The sequence below is a fragment of the Sphaerulina musiva genome (assembly GCF_000320565.1).
Source record: "Sphaerulina musiva SO2202 unplaced genomic scaffold SEPMUscaffold_4, whole genome shotgun sequence".
NCBI classification, from domain to species: Eukaryota; Fungi; Ascomycota; class Dothideomycetes; order Mycosphaerellales; family Mycosphaerellaceae; genus Sphaerulina; species Sphaerulina musiva.
Window position 1 is genome coordinate 904,977 of NW_016017386.1, and position 20,399 is coordinate 925,375.

Here is a 20,399-nt window from a genome sequence, read left to right on the forward strand (position 1 = left end):
TATATAACTAGCGCTACTTGATTAAGAAGTTCTCGGATATCCTCCGGAGCAGTCGACTTACTCCGGAGGTATTGCGTACGGTCGAGACGGATATAGTCTTAACAACCTAGGAACGTTATCTACTCGAAGAGATACTCTTTAATCGTAAGGCTACTTTAGCGGCGAATTTTACGTATCTCGGACGGGTTATTCCTAGTATCGTACTACTACAAGTTATTCGTATAGTCCTATATATACTATAGAGTTATCCGGGTTTTCGTCTTAATCCCTCCCTACTTATAGCGATAGAGGGTATTATCCGGGACCGGCATAAAGCTAGGACGTTAGAGTATAGTAAGGGCTACTATCGGAATCTATATTTCCTAGTTGCGAAGAAAACCTTAGCCCCCGGTCAGTTGCCTACTAAGGAATACTATCGCCTTATTAACTCTACGACGGAGATTAACCGGGTTACTATTCGCGACGCTAGCCTACTGCCTAATATAGATAAGTTCGCCGAGTACTTTGCGGGGTACAAGGTTGCTTCCCTCCTTAACATTTTCTCCGGATACGATTAGGTCCCTCTCGCTAAAGAGAGTCGAGATCTTACAGCTTTCTAGACTTATCTTAGCCTATTCCGGCAGACTACTCTACTCTAGGGCGCTACGAATTCGGTTAGTCAATTTGTCCGGGTTATAACTCGTATTCTTATAGATTATATCTTATACCGGTCGCTTCCCTTCCTAGACGATATTAGTATTAAGGGGCCGAAGACTAATTATAGTAGGGAGGAACTTAAGCCTAGTCTACGGCGGTTTATTGTTAAGTATATCGTTGACCTCGACTAAGTCCTTATAGATATTAAGCGTACCGGTATAATAGTCGCTATTAAGAAGCTGTAGATCCTCTAAGAACGTATCCGTATCGTAGGGTATATTACAGATGCCGATAGCCGCTATCCTAATATAGCCCGCGTAGCGAAGATCGTCGACTAGCTAGACCCGAGGTACTAGAAAGACGTCCGGGTATTTGTCGGCATTATCGTCTACTTCTATATCTAGATACCTAAGTTCGCGCTTAAGGCTAAGCTACTCTACTGCCTACTTCGGAAGGACGTTAAATTCGAGTAGACTACGGAGTATTAGCGTACTAAGGACGTACTTGCGGTAGCCTTAGTTAAGGCCTCGCCTCTAGTCCCTATCGACTACTCGGATAGAGCAGGCACTATTATTGTCGTAGTTAACTCTAGTAGGTCCGGATATAGGTATATACTAATATAGGAGGACGACTATAGAAAGCGACGACCGAGTCGTTTCGAGAGTAGTATATAGTCCGCTAGCTAGCAACGGTACGACGCCGGCAAACTCGAGTGCCTCGGGGTACTTAAAATATACTAAAAGTTTCGGCCCTAGCTCTTCGGTCAATACTTTGTACTAGAAGTTAATACTTAGACTCTTATATATTAACTAAACTGCGCTACGTCTAATCTCCCGAATACCGCTATAAGTAGGTAGGTAGCGTAGATCCGGCTGTTTACCTTCGAAGTTCGGCATATCCCTAGTTACAAGTATACGGCCCTAGATGCCTTATCCCGTCGACTACTATTAAGTAAGGACGTCCCGGATCCGCCGGAGTTAGAAGATATCGAGCGTATAGTCGATAATAAGTTTTTCGAGAGTTTCTGCGTTAATACAGCGACGCTTGCGCTACGTAGATTTGGTTAGGCCTCTAGGGCCTTACCGGGAGCGGCCGGTACCGCCGGCGGTACGGTTCGGGTAGCCGCGATCCGGATTATTAGCTAGACCCCCGAAACCTTACTAGATACGGAAGGCGTCGACCTTGCCTATATTAATTCTATCTTCCCGGATAAGTTAGACAGTCTACCTAAGAGTTATTCGTACTTTTCGAAGGCTATCGCCTACGTTCTCCTTAGACTACGTCTCTTATCTTATATATCTCGATCCGAGTACCGTCGATTTTTAAAGTACTCGTAGAGATTTAAGATTAAAGATAAGGTTCTCTTCCGCTAGGGCCGTCGCAACTTCCCGTTGTAGCGCGTTATCGATAAGCCGTCTACGCGAGACTAGATCCTCCGGGCGGTCTACGATAAGTATAGGCACTATAGTACCGAGGGTACGTATACAAAATTAGTACGGCGCTACTAGTAGGACGGCATATATAGCGATTGCTAGGCATATATATAGAGGAAGTACGCCGAGTATAATTAGTATAACGGCGTTCGTACCCGTACTCCTTTAGGCGAAGTTGCTTCTAAGGCTATCGGTAAACAGTAGTATATTAACGGCGTTTATATTAATACCCGCGGATCGATTATAATAGCGCGGGAGGCAACGTCTTAGTAGCCTAAGGCGCGGATATTCGTCGGCCTTACCGCTAAACAGATTACGTCAAAGTAGGTTACGAAATTTATCTAGAAGGAGATCTTTTGCCGATAGAGTACGCTATACGAGATCCTCCTCGATAACGCTAAATACAACTTAGGGGAGGTAGAGGCGTTGCTTCGTAAGTATAGCGTCGCTTGTCTACGTATCTTACTATACTACCCGGAATCTATAGCTATTATTAAAGTTAGGTATAAACCTGTTATTGCGGCGCTTAGCAAGATAACCGACGGAGGCAAGATATCCTAGATCCCGTACGTACCCGTAGTACTATAGGCGGAACGTACTACGGAGGTATCGTCTACCGGTAAGACGCCGTTAGCGTTAATAATTGGCTACGATACTATCCTACCTATCGAGCTTTAGTTCCCTACTACGTCTATCTAGGACTAGGGTACTATTCGCGACTATAAGAGTCTTCTCGCTATACGCGCCGCCGCCCTCGAAGCTATAGCCCTACGTATAGAGGACGCCCGCCTACGATAAGAGAGAATACGGGACTAAGCGAAGGTATATTTTGACGATCGCTACTATATCGATCGCCGTAAATTTGAGGTTAGTAATTTGGTTATAGTATATCGGAAAGAGTTAGAAGCGTTACGTTCGGTAAAGCTAGTTTTCCGTTAGAAGGGTCCCTTTCGTATATATACCTATCGTCCGGGTACCGCGTACTATAAGTTAGAGGGGTTAGATAGTATTGTCTATCGGAATACCTATAATAAGGACTCTCTTAAACTCTGTCGACTTAACGGCCTATTAGATAAAGGCAGTAGTATTACTAGTTCTAACGAGTAGGGTTAGTACTAGATACTAGTTCCCTACCCTGCTTTTTTAACTTTCTATACGCTAACCGGGTATCTCCGCTTCCTAGTATCTCTCTCCGTAGTACGGGCTTGTACTACTTAATAGATACCTACTCTCCTTCTTCGTCGTCGTATAGTTAGGGGAGGGAGTAGCGTACTCGCTATTCTTTCGATTCTTTTTCTATTTGTTGCGCTACCGCCGCTGTCTAGTCTTTTATCTATAGCTAGGCCCCCTGCCGCCGCCGCCGTCTAATCCTTTATCTATAACTAGGCCCCCCGTAGGCGTCGTTTTAGATATGCCCTACGCTTTTGATAGTAGTAGGTTAGTACCGTCCGAGTTTAGCTACTCTAGGATTGTAACTATATTGCCGGCCGGGCGCCCCGGTGCCTAGTAATAGTTAGGCTAGAAGGTTTCTAATCCGTCCGAAGGTTTTTAATCTATTATTTTTCGCTTTACCTCCTAGCGTTGTCCTCGCCCCCTTACGGTATATACCGTATACTACATTCCTTACTATAGTCCTTATATCTAAGGGTCCCTACGATACCTAACTACTACTTTACGTCGGTATTCTCGTACTATCCTTACTTATCTTGCCTATATAGGTAGTACTTCCCTAGGCGCGTTACTTTTCGCGTTATTTGTTTGCTATAGTACTGCCGTAAGCGCGCCGGCACTCCTGCGAGCGCGAGTTACTTTTCGCGTTATTCCGTAAGCGCGAGTTACTTTCGCGTTATTTAGGGGATAAGAGTGCCCTTTTCTTCCCTTTGAACTTACTCTTCTTCTTTAACCTACCTCCTTACCCGCTATACTCCCTAGCCTGCATTCTATACAACTACTATCTCTACTACCTCGAAAGGAGCCGCGCCTATACTACGACCTATGCCTACGTTAACAACGGAGTCGCGCTCGCGTACAACTATCGATTCCGCGCCTACACTACGACCTACGTCTATATTAGTAGCAGTACTACGCCCCTACGTGCAACTATCGGTCCTACTATAGCTAACCGTAATATACCTACCTAACCCGAGACGGACGACGGCGATAGGTTAGAATACTAGGTAACCGTTCGGGAGAGAAGATAAAGCTCGATGTCGTTCTTAATTATAGTAGCAAGGATAGATACGTTATTATACTCGGCGGAGGTAAGGAGTATCCTTCGTAGGGTAACCGACCTAGACGCGGTCGTAGCCCTATTGCTAACTCTCGATACGCTAGTAAGAACGGAAGTAGTATATACGGTATACTAACTCTACGACGCGACCTTAACTAGTTACGATACTATATATATATCGATTTATAAGAAGTTCGTAGCTATAGCTCCGGACTAGAAGATTCTAGAAGGTAAACCAATCTTAGACGTATTCCCCGGTTTTACGAAGGTAGTAGATCGAGGAAAGGAGGCCCGAAATCGACGAAGGACGGCTTGCTAGAATATTATTAACCAATAGTTCAGTAGGGATGTCGCTGCCGCCTAGAGCTTCCTTACTAGTCCGACGATATAGGAGGTTCTACGTACTTATTCGCAGGCCTACAATCTAGGTAGCCTAGCGGCTCTTAGTTCTAACTATAGGCAAATACTACGCGCTCTCGCGGAAGTAGTAGCGTAGCGATTGCTTACTCCTATTACTAGTCGATCGAAGATACCGGAGGTTATAGGAGGCGATTGTGTTCGTATACGTATACTGCCTACCGACAAGCAATTAGCGGAACCTAGAGAGGAGGCAGAACAATATATCCTACGGATATGATTTAGGTTCGTCTATAAGGGCGACTTTTACAAGATCGTAAGTAAGGGCTTTATTAAACCTACGCTAATACCTTCGGGGCTATCTATACTACTACCTCTACCGCTATTATCCGAGTAAGCCTAACTCCGTCTATACTAGAGACGCTATAGGGAGCCGGACCTATTACCGGACTATAAAGAACCTCCGAGCAAACGCTAACGTACGTTACGACTATTGACGCCGGAGATACTATAGGTGCCGGATAGTACTTCTAGTTAGAGCCCTATTAATACGCGTAATCCGTTAGGCCCCCGGGGCCTTACCGGGACGGGCTATATAGAGCCGGTCCCGGAGGCCGCGATCCTAACTATAGAGACAGAGCCGACCGAGGATACGACTAGCGAGGAGGTAGATAACTAGACCGGGGAGTTTACCTTTAACGAAGAGCTAACCGAGGACGTACTCGCCGAAGGGGGATAAGTTACGTCTTGTATATATACGCCGTTGTCTATATACCGTTATACTCTTTGCCCGGACACGACCAATCTATATCTTATTAGCCTATATATAGCTATACCCCTCTATTAATAGCTAGAGGATGTCGTCGACCGAGGCGTCTAGCTATATATAGCAGAGGAGGACCCGGTTCCGTTATACCGGTACTATACTAGGGTGTTTGCAAGCCGTAGGTTCGGACTTAAGTCGAACATCGCTATAGCCCTACTAACTACTCGTATTGCCGAAGTCTATAGAGCTTACGTTAATAGCTAGTTTCTAGAATACTAGTATTAATACCCGGAATTCTTCTCCCTAGCCTACCGTCTAAAGTACGTAGGTAACGTACTTAGTCTATATATATTCCTATCTCGAACATATATAGGAATACTAGTTACTCCCTCCGCTACGCCTAACGTAGAAACCTTAGTTACTAAGCTTCGATTATTTACGATCAACGCCGGCGATTAGGCTACGTTCGATCTTATCGGCTTAGTTACGAAGAAGAGGGTTTTTAGGTATACTAAGACGATCTTCGGGGATATCGAATATAAGTTTGATATATACTCGTAGTACCTCCGTCGTATGAATAGTCGCTCTAACCTAGGGTAGAACAGGTCGTAGATATATAGCGTAGTTCAATAGCTCGTCCGCTAGGATATCTTATACTAGGCTTTGTACGCTTCTTTGCGCGCGGACGGTAATTACCGTTTAGTGTCTTATCCTTATTACGCGAAGTACTAGCACGGCGACGATAAGGGTAACGAGAATATAAGTCGTAATAGCTTCAAGCATATAGACTACAACGTTATAGATCTTGCGGCAGGCAAAGGTACTAGTTAGATCTAAGGCTCGGTATCGTTCGATAACGAGACTTATAAGGACTATACTATACTTATTTAGGGGATATACCGTAACGAGACGTTTCGTAAGTAGGCAGAGGTAAACCGCGCCGCCGGTCGTTTGCAGAATAGCCGGATCTATAATATTATAGACAAGGAGCTCGGGCCTAAGCTAAGAAAGAAGATAGGTCTAGATTAGTAGCTAACTCCGGTCTAGCGATATAGCGTCTGTATTACCGACCTCCGTATTCCTTATAGCGCGCTACCTTCGTAGGGCGTACGACGTACGATCCTCCCTTAGTTTATAGCTATTACTAACGTAGAAACCGGAGAGATAGAGAACCCGAAAATAGGGACCCTTTAGCAGATCGCGGAAGTATACCGAACAATAACTGCTCTACTATCTAGCCCGTCGGGCTACCTTAATATATATAGTCCAATTCCGTACCGATTTCCTACTATAGCCTAGTTAGATAGCCTTAGCCTAATCTTAGACGCTCTAGTTAGTCGCAAATCTTAGGCCGATATAGAAGTTATTAACGAGTTGAACTATATTACTTATATAGAGTCTCTTGCTTAGTAGAAGGTATACAAGCTCAAATAGTAGGCGAACGCTATTAAGAGGTATAAGAAGGTTTTCGACCGTATTCGTAGCTCTGAAATACTACTCTTCGGGAACGCTAGTTACTTCCGCTATAAAGGTAACTTTGAGTTTCGACTATAGCCTAATTTTTCTACTCTCGACTCTAAGTATATAGAGGAAGGCTCCGGTACTATACTTAAGGGCGATGTGTCCTAGATAGAATAGGTAGTACGTTGGTTAGGCCCCCGGAGCCTAACCGGGAGCTTCCGAATATAGGGAGGGTTTAGGTTTTTACGGTTAGGTACCTTGTTTTCAACGGGTCGTTTGGGTCTGCTTTTCTATACGTAATTGTTAGATAGGGGGGGGTTTTGTTATACCTATATCTATAGGACAGATATATAGGTAGGGGAGGGTATATTAAGCGGCTAGGCGTGTTTCTTTTACGTAGGGCGTCGGGGCAGAGCCGAGAGCCGGACGGCCCGGGAGGGCCGTACTACTCCCGGCGGATAGCTATATAGGGTAGTTTTCTTCTTTTTAGGATAGAGGAGAGGACGGACATAATCAGGACGTAGATATACGGATACCTACTCTACTATAATTGATGTCGTTACCCTATAGTACGCTTTGTCTTCTAATATTACTATTCCCGCTACCTACGGGTATCTCCGCGTCCTTCCGGACCTCTACCTATCTTACCCCTTTTACCGCGGAGCTACGCCGCGACCTACCGTAAGCCGGGCCTATCCGATCGTCTACTCGAGGACGGTAGTAGGAGAGAGGGCTTTACGGTAATACTATATATAGTTCCTACTATAGATATAGGGCTTTCTTAACGAGGAGGATAATCGAGTTAAGGACGAAGATTCGGCTATAGTAGCAGATAAGATACTAGCAATAGTAGTTCTATACTTGCTCTTAAATTTGGTATTACTATTATGCTAAAAGTAGGACTACTAGGCTCTCAATTCTAAATAGAGAGTTGTTACCTTCCTATTATTCTACTTATTAAGCAGCCTGCCTATCCTCGTAGCTATATAGTCTCTATATATTAGAGCTATAGAGGATAACTATACCTAGGTTGACTTATTGTCTGCTTATATACTAACCGTATCCCTCTTACTATACTAAGTAAACTATAGGTATATATAGTTAGGAATAGACTTTCTATATAGTAGAAGAGTTAGGGTTTCTAACTCTTTCTTTAACAACTAAGTAGTAGTAAGGGTATTAGGTTTAGTATATTCTAAGAGCTTCTTAAGCTTCTCTCTTAGAGTCTTATAGTTGATTACCCTATACTAGAGGTCTAAAGACAGAGACTAGTTAATTATTAATAAGATCCTCTAATACTCCTTTTGCTTAAGTTCCTATATATCCTTATTATATCTATACTTAAATTAAGTAAGGCTAAGAGCAGTTAGTATAACGTTATTAGGAAGGGAGTTAAAGTTAAAGACTAGTTGTCTTCTTAACTGAATCGGGGCTTCTAGGTTTGGTTTATTAACTCCTAGGTTAATATTATCCTATATCTAGAAGGCCTCTGCCTCGTTCTTAATATAGGTAATCTATATATTCTAGTCCTACTAGGTACGTAACTTAGCAATCGACGTCGTCGTTGTTAAGGGTTTAGAAGAATTAGCTATAGTGTCTTCGTTGAATTCGTTAAACTACTCTAGAACAGCTTAATGCCTAGGATACGAGCTACTAGGTATTTCTTTAACTTCTTAAAACTTAGGACTCGGGGATCGGTCGATTATAAGCTAATCTAATAGGCTCGGGCTTTCTTCTCTTCGTCTAGATAAACGGGTTTAGGCCGGTATAAAGTAATAGTGTACGGTCCTTAGTTATTGTCTTAATATAGCGGAATTTGACTAATCTTAGCTAATTCTAGGAGATATTAGGTAATCCTAATTATCTAGTACTTAATTAATTCCTTTAATTGATCAAGCAGAGCTAGCCGGGCTTATAACTGTTGGAACTATATACTATACTAGCCTAATTAAGATAGAGATAAAGCCGTACTAACCGAAAAGTAGGTTTAATTAATATTAGAGGTCTAACCTCTCTACGAAAGAAAAGAGGGGGGTAGGTATCCCTAACTCTATATACAAATGCCAAGGAATCAGTGGCCCCTATTATCTATATAACTTATATTACATGATGCTAGGGCACCTATATCCTTCTGTCCAAACAGATTGTTCATTTCAAAAAAGGTTATTATTTTGACTCTCTATCAGATCAGCAGCCAGCTTCGCTAAAGAACAAAAAAAATATCAAAAGATTGAAATGGATGATTTGCATCAAGAGGGCTGAGAGAGATGTTAGACGATGGACTCGTATTGGAGTGTTGGAGGTGGAATGTACTCACAATCGAACCCCCCCCTGCTGCTTGGAAGGCAGCAATCCTAACCACTAGACCATTGATGCGACATGAAAATATGAAAATGCAAAATCATATATAACCACTCACATACAGAGGCTCGAATTGCAACTGGAGACATTCGGAAAACAACTTGTGCTGCCTCGTCATCATCACAGTTTTGGTTGGAGTGACAATGCTGCTGTTGCTGCTGTTGCTGCGAAAAGTCAGAAAAGCGGATTCTTTTGGAAAAGGTTCGATAGAACCCTCCATGTCCCCTTGCACTTGAACGATTGAGAGCACGAAAAGAAAAACGAAGAGAAAAAAAAATTGAATAACGGAAAGAGACGCTTGTACATAAGGTATATGTGCACCCTACAGCAGCAACACCACCACCACCACTCCACTCCCTTCACTTCCCCAACATTCTTTTCTCTTTTCTTTCCTTTTCTTTCCTTTTCCATTCTTTTCTTTCCCCTTCATTTTTTCACACTTCACCTATCTTTCCATCTCTTCCACCTCAAACCTGCTTCACATGACCCTTGACCTGCACCACCGCTTCCATTTGCACTTCTGCATCCGTTCTCGTCCGAGACCATCGCCATGCGGGGACTCTACGTTCGTATAATTCGTCGATTTCGGCCGCGGATCGTCTGTAATGAATAAAAAAGAGTAAGCAAGTCAGTATGACACGAAAGAGAGACAGAGAGGGAACTGAGTGGGAAGTCTTACCCTTTGGTTTCCGGGACGTATAACCTGTAGGGGAAAAAAAGAAAAAGAAGATGGGTTAGCGTACAAGTACCCAAGTAGTAAAGTAAAATTTTGGAGGGGTATGAGTGTGATGTATAGGTTTGATATGATGGTATCTTGTGATCATGATGATGATGGGTGAAAATTGCAAAACAACTTACCACATAATAATGCAAAGCGGTACAGAAAATGCACCGTACACGAAACCTGCTTTGAGCGAGAGGTGAAGCAACATGGGTGGAGTGGCATAGCTATAAGGTGAATGGATGGTCAACTTTCACATGGTCTTCTAGCCATCATCACAAGACATTTATATGTCGTTCATCAACTTACCAGGTCGCGATTCCCAAGATGGAGTTGGAAAAGAAAGTAATTGGTCCAGTCTTGATGCGTAAAAGAGCGGCTGGCAGTTCGGCGGAGAAGAGGTAGTAGGACTGGAGATCAGTAGGTAGTGTAGGGTCGCCGCGTTAGTGATTGGAACGGAATCAACGCATTGAATGTAGGATTTAACAAAGTAATGCTTGCTTACCAATGCGATGATCTGGAAGGCAAATGTCCAGAAGCAGCAGATGACCAACTATAGATTTTGTTTTTCTCGCGTGAGCTTCATCATCGTCATGAGAAGGGAAGGGAAGGCAGATGATGTCTCTCAACTCACCAGAGCAGCGCCAGCTTTCTTGTTACCCGTTGTTGCACCCGTCCAATATAGTGCACCTACTGCGAATAGAATAACGACGACCAAGGTTTGACACGAGTTGACGATGGTGCGGCGACCGAACTTGTCAGTGGATAGAGACCACATGGCGACTGCCAGGAGGTTGACACAGCTGCGGTGGGAAAAATGTCAGAGTGGGAAAGCTCAAAGGCGCCACTGAAAGATTTGCAACTGACCTGAGGATGAGAGTTCCTAGGAACGGGTCTTCCAGACCGACGAGGGAGAAGAAGTCTGTCCACGATGATTAGGCGTGTCTTCGTTCGTTCCAGGAATCGATCATGTATAATATATGAGGTAGATATGTATACGTACAAGTCGAATAGGTATTGATAATGGCCAGTCCACACAACTGCGTCGAAATGCTGAGAACAACACAAATAAGGGTTCGTTTCTGGCGAAGAGGGAAAAAGGAAACTCGTCAGTCTCTCGTCCATTAAACGCAAAACAAGATGAAGCAAGTCCATCCAACAACTCACCAAATTCAACCCCCTAAACACATCTGCAAAACTCGGTTTTTCCTGATTGATCTCCTGCTCATGTTGAATCGTCCTGGCAATAATCCCATACTCTTCCTCAAAATCATACCCTTCCACTCCGCCAAACAGCTGACGCAAACACTTCATCGCCTTCTCCTTCTCGCCGCGTCGAGCATGATACCACGGCGATTCTGGAATAAATGTCCAAAACACAATCATCAATCCAATCGGCGCCCACAGGATCCGCATGGCGAGGAGATAGTTATCCGGGTGTTTCTTGTTGAGTTGTTGCATCATCACCGCAACGATGATGGCTCCGATGTTGCTCCAGACTTGTTGGAAAGTGACCATGCCGCCGCGGATTTTGTTGGGACAGATTTCCATCACGTAAACTTGGCAGACGATTTGGAGGACGCCGATTCCGGCTCCGTTGCAGAGTTTGGCGAGTGCCCATGTCGAGGGCGTTTTGGCGGTGTTGAGGAATACGCAGCCCTGCGATGGATCATGTGCTTTAGCTTGTGGTTTTATGGTGATGGTGGTGGTATGCATCTGGTGTTGAGGAGGAGGAGGAGGAGGAGGAGGAGGAGGAGACTTACAACCACCAGCCACACCCATGCGACGTAAAAGGATGCTTTGCGGCCGAAACGGTCTGCGAACCTGGAATGTGTGTAAGATGCTAGCCCTCGATCTGGTTCAATGGGAGAGAAATGCATACCACCAGATGTAGGTGAACGTGACAAGCTGTCCCACATTCTTTTTTTTTATGTCATCAGTGTCTCTGATGTTGGAGGTTCATCGAAGCCGCAGATCACACTACTTACCAACAGCGCGCTCCAAGTAGACACCCAGGTGGGATCAAGAGCTCTGACGCCTTCCTTTTCATGGTTCCCAAATTGTTTAATGAAGCCGGCATTGGCAATCACACTGCCTGGGACGAGTCAGGTACGGTGGTGAATCGACGTGGCTCGAGAGAGAGGGGAGAGACACATACCACCCGCATTGAGCTACATAGAAACCACCGACGATTAGAGTCGATCTCGCGACAAGTCATGGACGACGTCAGGAGAGGGAGAAGCACTCACTTCGAATCCTTCGCAAACATATCCCGTGTACACCGCGAGCGAGACCAGCACGACGCGCCTGAATACCCACAGGGTACGTGGAATGGACAGCTCGTCATATCTCGACTTCAGGAGGCCGTAGCTGTCGGTCTTGGTGATATCGGACGAGATGGCGGCGTCGGGGTCTTCTGCCGTGGTCTCGAGGCAAATGGCTTCGTGCTTGTCCTTTGTAGACGCCATGCTAATGAAAGTGAATATGATCTGGCAGTGCAGTCAGCCACGCCCGCGGACAAGAAGGACAGCTGCGGCCAACAGCAAAGATGATGAGTCGTCCGTCTATAAGGCTGAGTCAAGAACACTCGTGATGTACCAATCTCGTGGGAATGATGCATGGGCCCTGTTGGTTGTTCCTATACGAAGAACTTATTATATCCGTGTACCTAGCCGCCGGCACATCACTTGACACACTGACCTCGCCTGCCACACGTGCCCTGTAGAGACGGCCAAATTCACAAATGACAAGCTCATTGACAGGCATGTATAGTCAGTTCTACGTGAAAGCTGATCTGCTGAAGATGGTGACGAACCAGGATCTACGACAAACATGAACCTACTCCGCACCAAACCACGACCCCAGACAGGGTTATATCCATGTACTCACGCGCTTCCAGTGTCTAATCGAAACGTTGATCGCCTCAACTTCGCCCGAGGCGGCCATTCGTCTTGCTTGAAACAGCAAGAAAAACAGTGTTTACCAGACCCGACTTCGATGCCCTTCTCCTCGCCAGGACCAGCTTTCTTCCACTCGGATGGCAGGATGACAACAGCTTGCGAATTCGGTGGAATGCTGAGAGTAAGATGGAATGTCCCATCCTTCTCCGAAACCTTCCACGAACACTCAATTCGCCCGTATGGACTGTCGTATGTAGCTTCAGCATTGGTAATCGTACCGCCAGGAACAGGTCGTACTCGGATTTTTTGCCAGCCTGGCTCCAGTGGGCTTAGTCCAGCTACATTCTTGTGAAGCCAATTCACCACTGAACCGAGCGCATAATGGTTGAAACTGGTCATAGTACCGGGATTGATCGACCCATCGGGAAGCATGCTGTCCCATCTTTCCCAAATCGTGGTCGCACCCATTGTGATCGGGTAGAGCCATGAAGGGCAGCTCTTCTCCAATAGCATGCGATAGGCGAGTTGGTGATTTCCGCTGTCAGAAAGGGCATGTGTAATGAGAGGGGTACCGACGAATCCTGTGGCGATGCGGTACCGGGCGGAATGTACCAAGTGCGCCAGTCGATCTGCAGATGAAGCCATCTGATTTGGAGTGTTGAACAGTCCAAAGACAAGAGCCAGCGCATGGGCCGTTTGCGTGTCGCTGGCAAGGAGTCCTGCAGGAGTAACATACTCGTGTTGAAATGCCGCCCTCACCTTGGCGGCGTCTGCAGTATAACGAAGCAGATCTTCCGACTCGCCAAGGATTGCGCTGACTTTCGTGATGGTCTCTAGCACTCGTACCAGATAGGCATCAGCGACTAATAAGGAATCGGTCGCGGCCTTCCCGGGCTCCTCTGGCGGCGCAGTGGGATCGAGCCAGTCACCATATTGCCAGACGTTCTGATCCCACAGGCCGTTCGCTCCTCTAGGCAAGCCTTGGTCGACCCAGGCTTTCATGCTTGCATACTGTGCACGCAAGAGTTCTCGATCGCCGGAGCTGATGTAAGAATCCCACGGCGTAAGAACAGTCACATCATGCCATGCGCACTGAGGATCCGGAGGATTGGGTGGTATACTTAGCACGTCTGGAATCACCACTCCCGGCACACCCTTTCTCCTGTCTTCGAGCTGCTCAGCAGAAAGATCAGCAAGCCAGTTGCCCATGAATCCGGAGATGCCATAGAGAAAGCTCGCGGAGGGCGTGAAAAGTTGAATGTCACCAGTCCAGCCCAGGCGCTCATCGCGTTGAGGGCAGTCAGTTGGTACGGAGAGGAAGTTGCCCTTCATACTCCATATCGCATTCTCGTGAAGCTGGTTGACTAACGGATCAGAGCAGGAGAACCAGCCCGTTCGAGTCATGTCGCTATGCATGACGACTGCTTTGATGTCATTACTGGTAGGCAGTCCAAGTTGAGTCGGCCAACCATCGACTTGAGCATAGCGGAAGCCGTGAAATGTGAACTTGGGCGACCATGTAGCTGGCTGAGTGGCAGAGAGTGTGACGCTATCCACTGGCTTGGCCGACCTCAGCGGGCGAGTGCATAGCTCGCCGAGTTCGAGGACCTCCGCATGCTTAAAGGAAATCGTGTGGCCCTCCAGAGGCTGGTTGGTAGAGGACGGAAGCTGCACCTGGAGTTTTCCAGTAAGGTTCTGTCCAAAGTCAATCAAGGTGTTGCCGCCTTCCGATTTCCATATTTTAACAGGTGCGACGGTTTCGATTTCTCTCACAGGTGGCGAGTCCGGAGCCACAAGTGTCGCGCATTGAAATGGGACTTGGACCGTTCCGCACCATGAGGCCGCGTCAAAGGCTGGGTCATCGGTCCAGCCAGCTTGCTCTAGGCGAAAGTCATACTCTTCGCCGTCGTAGATCTCGCTCCGAGTTGTTGCACTGTGACAAGATTTCCAATCCTGGTCTGATACCACTTTTAGCACTTGGCCGTCTTCTCCGTAGATTTCGAGCTGTGCTACGAATCCCAGTCGGTCTCCGTAGTGGTAGCGTTTGTTTTCCCATGCAAGGCGACCAGCAAACCAACCTTCCGCAACCTCTACGCCGAACACGTTAGGTTCGACGGATCGCAAAGTGGAAGTAACATCATACACCTGATAATGCAGTCGGTGGTTGTAGCTGGTCCAACCTGGAGCCATTTCTTCGTTGCCAACACGGCAGCCGTTGATGTGAGCTCTGTACAAACCATGTGCCGAGATGTACAGACGTGCTTTGTGGATGCTGGTCATTTCTTTAGGCAGAGTGAATGGTCGTCGAAACAGCAAGGGCCGAAGTGGCTCGTTGCCAGCCACTGGCAGTTGTGAAGAGATCATTTTCGCGGTCCAATCAGTGGCAATAAGCAACGCCACTTCCACAGAAGTTGTATCGGACCATTCTGTGCTTGCAGCGTGTCGTTGTCCATCGTTGGCATCTGTCGCTGTACCATGCGCTCTGATCTGAACCCAAGCAGATTGGCGGGAGCAAAGCGGAGGACCTGGCCAAGGCACCAGGACGGAGCTATAGCTTTGAATGCTGTATATTTGACCAATATCGTCCTTGGACGCGCCAATTTTGATCTCGTAAGATTCCTGGGACCAGTCTTTGAAATCCGCACCTTCTGAAGAGAAGCGCCATGATAATCGTGGTTTGGCATGGCCAATCCCGAAGCCGTCAGGATGATGTTCGAATAATATTCGTGTGATCCGCACGGGAGACATGCTGATATCCGAATGGAGCGTCTTGTATTGTGATGATATCAGAAGGAGGTCATTCGGTGCTTACAGCCAGAAGAGCACAGCGTAAAGAGTATGCGCCCGTCCAAGCTGGACTGTCCAGCGAGATCTTTCACTATCAACGTAGATATTTTATACTCTCAACTTCGTGGCCAGCCTAATCACGTCAGTATCGATGCTGCTGGAGGCAGCTGGTCATGGCATTGATCGGCGTCGATTGTACCGAGCATGGCGGTCGGAAATCTCCATATGCCTGTACGGTTGTAGGGTCTGACCAGGAATCCAAGCCTCGACAACAGATCTGTGCCGACTGCACAAATTTCCATACCTACGGCTAATATTGGAACGCAGACCGGTCTTGATGCTGGACGTCGCTTGATATGTCACGCGTACAGGTCAGTCATATTTAGCCAGCTGGATGCACATTGGCTCGTGTTCGAGTGATGCAGTTGACAGCATGGCCTCACTACCTTCAGGATGCACTCCCACGCCGAGTCTTCCTATCGGGCGTGGTGGTATGAAGGTGAAGTGTTCCGGTTGGTATGAGGCGGGATGGGATGTTCTCCCGAGGAGGATGAGGATGGGGATGAGGATGGAAGCAGAAATGGAAGCTTGGCACTTTGTCCCTACGCGACGCGCCGAGTTACCTTAGTGGAGTCGCGTAAGACACGCGAGGGGGAATGTTCAGAAAAAAGAAGGAAAACGGAAACCTGGAAGGAAAGGAAAGAAAAACATAATAAAAGTTAAGACTGTTCAGTTGTAAAGATTCTGGAATTGAGATCCATTTTTGGTATGTACATACAAAATGCTGTTTTCAAAACGAATAAGTTACATGAAAATCGCTCATAATCTCATCAAGTCATAACAAACACACACTCCCCGAGAGATACAGACACATATCTAAGCGGTAATCTTCTGGTGAGTACCGGCTGTGGGACCGCCATTGTTTGCAAGGGACACGGTCTTGTCCGACATGCCATTGGCAGCTCTGTTCTTCGATGAGTTCGCCATACCGTTGTGTGTGCCGTTGAAAGTGAGACCAGCAATACCCTCATAACCCTTGACACCAGTTGCCTTCTCGAGGCGCTCGGCAAGATCGGGCGACACTTCGCGGAAAATTGCAAGCTGGCGCTTGATGATCTCTTCCTTGTGGCAATTTCCCATGTGGCCAGAGACGTTCTCGACAAAGCGGGCCTTGGCATCCTCGTCAAAGACCTTCTGCCAAAGTGCACGAGGCGCGTTGAAATCCTCTGGTCGGATCTCCGAGAGGAAAGTGACTGCATTGCCTGTGAAGTGACCATGGGTCTTGTCGAGATCAACGGTACGCTCACGGAACGCCACTGGCTGAATGGAGCTCAAGTAGGCCGGTCGTGCACCTTGATTGTAGAATGCCATGTTACCGTCGCGCTGGAAATTGGCGATCCTGTATGGGACGCGCGGCGCGTTGACCGGTAGTTGCTGGTAGTTGACGCCAATGCGGTGACGGTGTGTGTCTGGGTATGAGAACAGGCGGGATTGCAATACCGGGTCGGCACTCGGCTCGATTCCAGGAGGCAAGTGTGCTGGGTTGAATGCAATCTGCTCAATCTCTGCAAAGTAGTTCTTGACGTTTTCATTCAGATGAAACTCGCCGACCTTGCGGAGCGGGAACTTGTCATGTGGCCACACGTGGGTCAGATCGAAAATGTTAATCTTCTCGTTCTCCCACAGGTCCTCGGCCTGCTTGGGAGTCATCGTCTGCCAGCAAACATCCCAACCGGGGTAATCGCCCTTTTCGATAGCATCGTATAAATCCTTCTGCGCGTAGTCCGGAGAGTAGTTGGCAGAATCGGCTTGTGTGATGAAGCCGGTGCCTTGCTTGCTCTTCATGTGCATTTGACCATACACCCAATCGCCCTTCTTGTTGACGAGCTTGAGGGTATGTCCAGCATAACCGTGCATCTTCCGCCACCCATCTGGGATACCTCGATCGCCCATAAGGATCATAACTTGGTGGATGGACTCGGGGTTTTGGGACAAATAATCCCAAAACATGGTCGAGTCGTCGGCATGTGTCAAGTGGGTCGAAGGATCACGCTTCTGGGTGTGAATAAAGTGTGGGAACTTGGCAGGGTCGCGCAGGAAGAAAACTGGGGTGTTGTTTGCCACCATGTCCCAGTTGCCTTCCTCAGTACGGAACTTTACAGAGAATCCTCTGGGGTCACGAGCACAGTCGTGTGATCCGGACTCGCCTCCGACGGTGGAAAAGCGGACCGTGACGGGGCACTTCTTGCCGGCCTTGAACAGATCCGCCTCACAAAGGTCCTCCATAGGGTCGGTAGTCTGATAGTAGCCATGAGCACCGCCGCCCTTGGCATGCACCACGCGCTCAGGAATGCGCTCGCGGTCAAAGTGGGACAGCAGGTCGATCAAGTGGAAGTCTTGCAGAAGAAGGGGCCCGTTCTCGCCGACCCGCTGGGTTTCGTATGGGTGTGCAATGGGTACGCCATTGCTCGTGCAGTACAGGGTATCCTCTGATGAAGCGTTGCGGTCATCGTTGTAGTCGCGGTGGATATCACCAGTGAGACGGCCGTCGGGGCCTCCGTTGGTTGCTGATGGAGCCATGTTGGTGTCGTGAAGTGAAGTTGCGAGCATGTTGGAAGGGGAGGGTGGCTTGTGGGTGATATATGTTCCCGTGTGTCGTTACGTCAATCTGCCTGTCCTGTGCACGCACAACAAGGGGACTCGGTAAGCGATAAAGATGTGGGTGGCGATAAGCAGCAGCTCGGTTGGCTTGCTTTTGTAATGCTGCGCTGCGGCGGAGGCCATCGATGAATGACGCTGGTCGGCTTACTGTAGCGGTCATGACTGGCTCAAACCAGACACGCCATCGGTGATGATATTTCCCCCATTGGCTCATTGCGTGAGATGCATCTCCAGTACATGTCACGGGTATCTGCCGTACCTGACACTTCCACTTCTCACGGACGTGTCTGACACGCGTTGTCCGGAAACGTCATGTTGGCATCACACATCTCGCCACGCTATAGCCAATGCAGTTAGACGGTAGCGAGCTCGCCACCACGAGATCGATCGCAAAGGAGCGAGGTCCGTCGATGATTGACCAGTCAGAGCGAGGCATCGATTCCACTTCCTCTCTCTCTCTCTTCTCTTGCGAGTAGGCTTCACCCGCAACGCCATCTCTCACCACACAGCCGCTATACATCCATATTGTGATATGTCCCCGCGCTCCGCGTTCCGCACAGCATATTAGCTCGTCTATTCCGAGTCCCGTTGCGGTGCAGCCAGAAGATCGACATAGAGACATGAAGGTTCCAAAGATCTGCGCTTCACGTCAACCCACCTTAATCTCGCGATCCAGCGTGGCAGAGATCAGATGACTGCGCAGACCACGAGTGGTATTTCTCTATCATCAGTGCATCAATGGGTGTGGATGTCCATGTACACGTAAAAGAAGGTCAAGGCCTCCGACGTGGCGTCCAGGCAGAGAGTAGCGGCGCTACCAAAATAGCTTCATATAGCAAAATAAACGCATACCGCAGCGACTCCAGCCTTGTGCAGTCCCAGCAACGTCCAGCGCCTCGCTAAAGTGCATCCAGTAAGAGAGCTGAGCTTTCGTAGTAGTCACGACACGATGCCGCTTCATGTTCAATAATCGTCGTACTCCAAATGCCTCCTCCTTTCGTCCGCCTCTTCCTCAGCCATTCGATAGTCATCGCTGTCCACATCGCTCCCGCTGTCCCATACATTCTCAAACTCCTTGTCTGTCGCCATATCACCGCCTCGCTGCTGCGGCACCGCCCATATATTCTCTCGCGCCCTCTTATGCCGCTCTCGATCTTCCTCTATCCGCTGCTCAATCTGCCTCTTGTCTAGTCGTACTCCATGGTGCCCAAAACTAGGATGTGCCGTGCTCTGAGGCGTGCTCCTGACTGGCGCCTGGCCTTGCGGCATATGCTGATGTAGAGACTGCTGGCTCTCATGAACCGGACTGGATGCGCCTGGAAGGTTGTCCCTCCCTTGCATCATCTCTTCAAGCTCGCGCACGGTTTGACTCTGGAGGACGCCTCTGCCCATCAGCGCCTGCAGTACCTTCCTCACCACTTTCACATTGGCCGCGCCGCTGCCATCGTCGGGTGCCACGAGGTCAATGATACGGAGTATGTCCCGCTCCACCATTCTCACATACACGCCTGCCTCTGTTGCAAGCCCGCCATTCGCCAGTCCATGTTTCGCGGCATCGCACAGAGCCGGGAGGAAGTACATGATGTTGGCGCGAAGGTTCATGTTGTTACGCTCGAGCTGTTCGAGGATGCACGAGTGCAGATCGTCGGCGTATTCGCTGTGTCGCAACGCGTAGTTGGCCGCTTTGGTGGCCGACGAGGACGACGCGGAGAGGTGTTGGAGTTGAGATGTGAAGCGCATGCGCACTTCGAACGGGTCGGCCATCTGGTCGATGTCTGGTGAAGTGCAGGCTATGGTGTTGATAACTACAGGTACCTACAGGTACAAACTGAAAGACTTGAAGGTCAACTTTCAGTTGACCGGCTGCGGGCCGCGTGGGACACGTGACCCTGGGGTCTACGCTGATCTATCACCACCCAGCTGATTATATACCCAAGAGGAAGGAGGTACCAACAACACGATATATAGAATTACCTGAATACACCTCATGTAGCTGAGATCTGAGCTCTAAGTCGTCAAAGGTCGTGTATCAAGTTGCGCCAAGACCTCCGAATTCGCGCGAAGCCACTGGCCAGGGCCGATCCGG

The 20,399-nt window shown here is 48.0% G+C and overlaps 3 protein-coding genes and 1 pseudogene across 4 annotated transcripts; all 4 read right to left on the reverse strand.

Moving 5' to 3' along the window:
• Positions 1-629: 629 nt before the first annotated feature.
• Positions 630-15,613, reverse strand: SEPMUDRAFT_116409 (glycoside hydrolase family 78 protein; the record flags this gene model as incomplete). The annotated part of the gene is made up of 14 exons (XM_016901251.1): positions 630-642; positions 10,275-10,375; positions 10,471-10,518; positions 10,600-10,768; positions 10,833-10,887; positions 10,969-11,047; positions 11,133-11,624; positions 11,729-11,789; positions 11,848-11,885; positions 11,954-12,060; positions 12,124-12,136; positions 12,215-12,454; positions 12,507-12,529; positions 12,949-15,613. 14 exons carry the CDS (start codon positions 15,611-15,613, stop codon positions 630-632), a joined length of 4,104 nt encoding a protein of 1,367 aa, XP_016761483.1.
• Positions 9,192-9,259, reverse strand: SEPMUDRAFT_t33 (annotated as a pseudogene). Its single transcript has one exon. The product of its transcript is annotated as a tRNA-OTHER (tRNA).
• Positions 15,614-16,371: 758 nt separating the features above from the next.
• On the reverse strand, positions 16,372-20,052 carry SEPMUDRAFT_148691 (CAT1 catalase). The gene has a single exon (XM_016905085.1). The coding sequence runs from the start codon at positions 18,260-18,262 to the stop codon at positions 16,529-16,531; it is 1,734 nt and encodes a 577-aa protein (XP_016761484.1). The 5' UTR covers positions 18,263-20,052; the 3' UTR covers positions 16,372-16,528.
• Positions 19,277-20,077, reverse strand: SEPMUDRAFT_43458 (uncharacterized protein; the record flags this gene model as incomplete). Its single annotated transcript, XM_016908896.1, has 2 exons — positions 19,277-19,560; positions 19,621-20,077. The coding sequence occupies 2 exons, from the start codon at positions 20,075-20,077 to the stop codon at positions 19,277-19,279; spliced, it is 741 nt and encodes a 246-aa protein (XP_016761485.1).
• Between the last annotated feature and the right edge of the window lie 322 nt (positions 20,078-20,399).

Bases quoted from the DNA above. Each gene is read 5' to 3' on its own strand.
- SEPMUDRAFT_148691 (XM_016905085.1), bottom strand. From the start codon at position 18,262: ATGCTCGCAACTTCACTTCACGACACCAACATGGCTCCATCAGCAACC.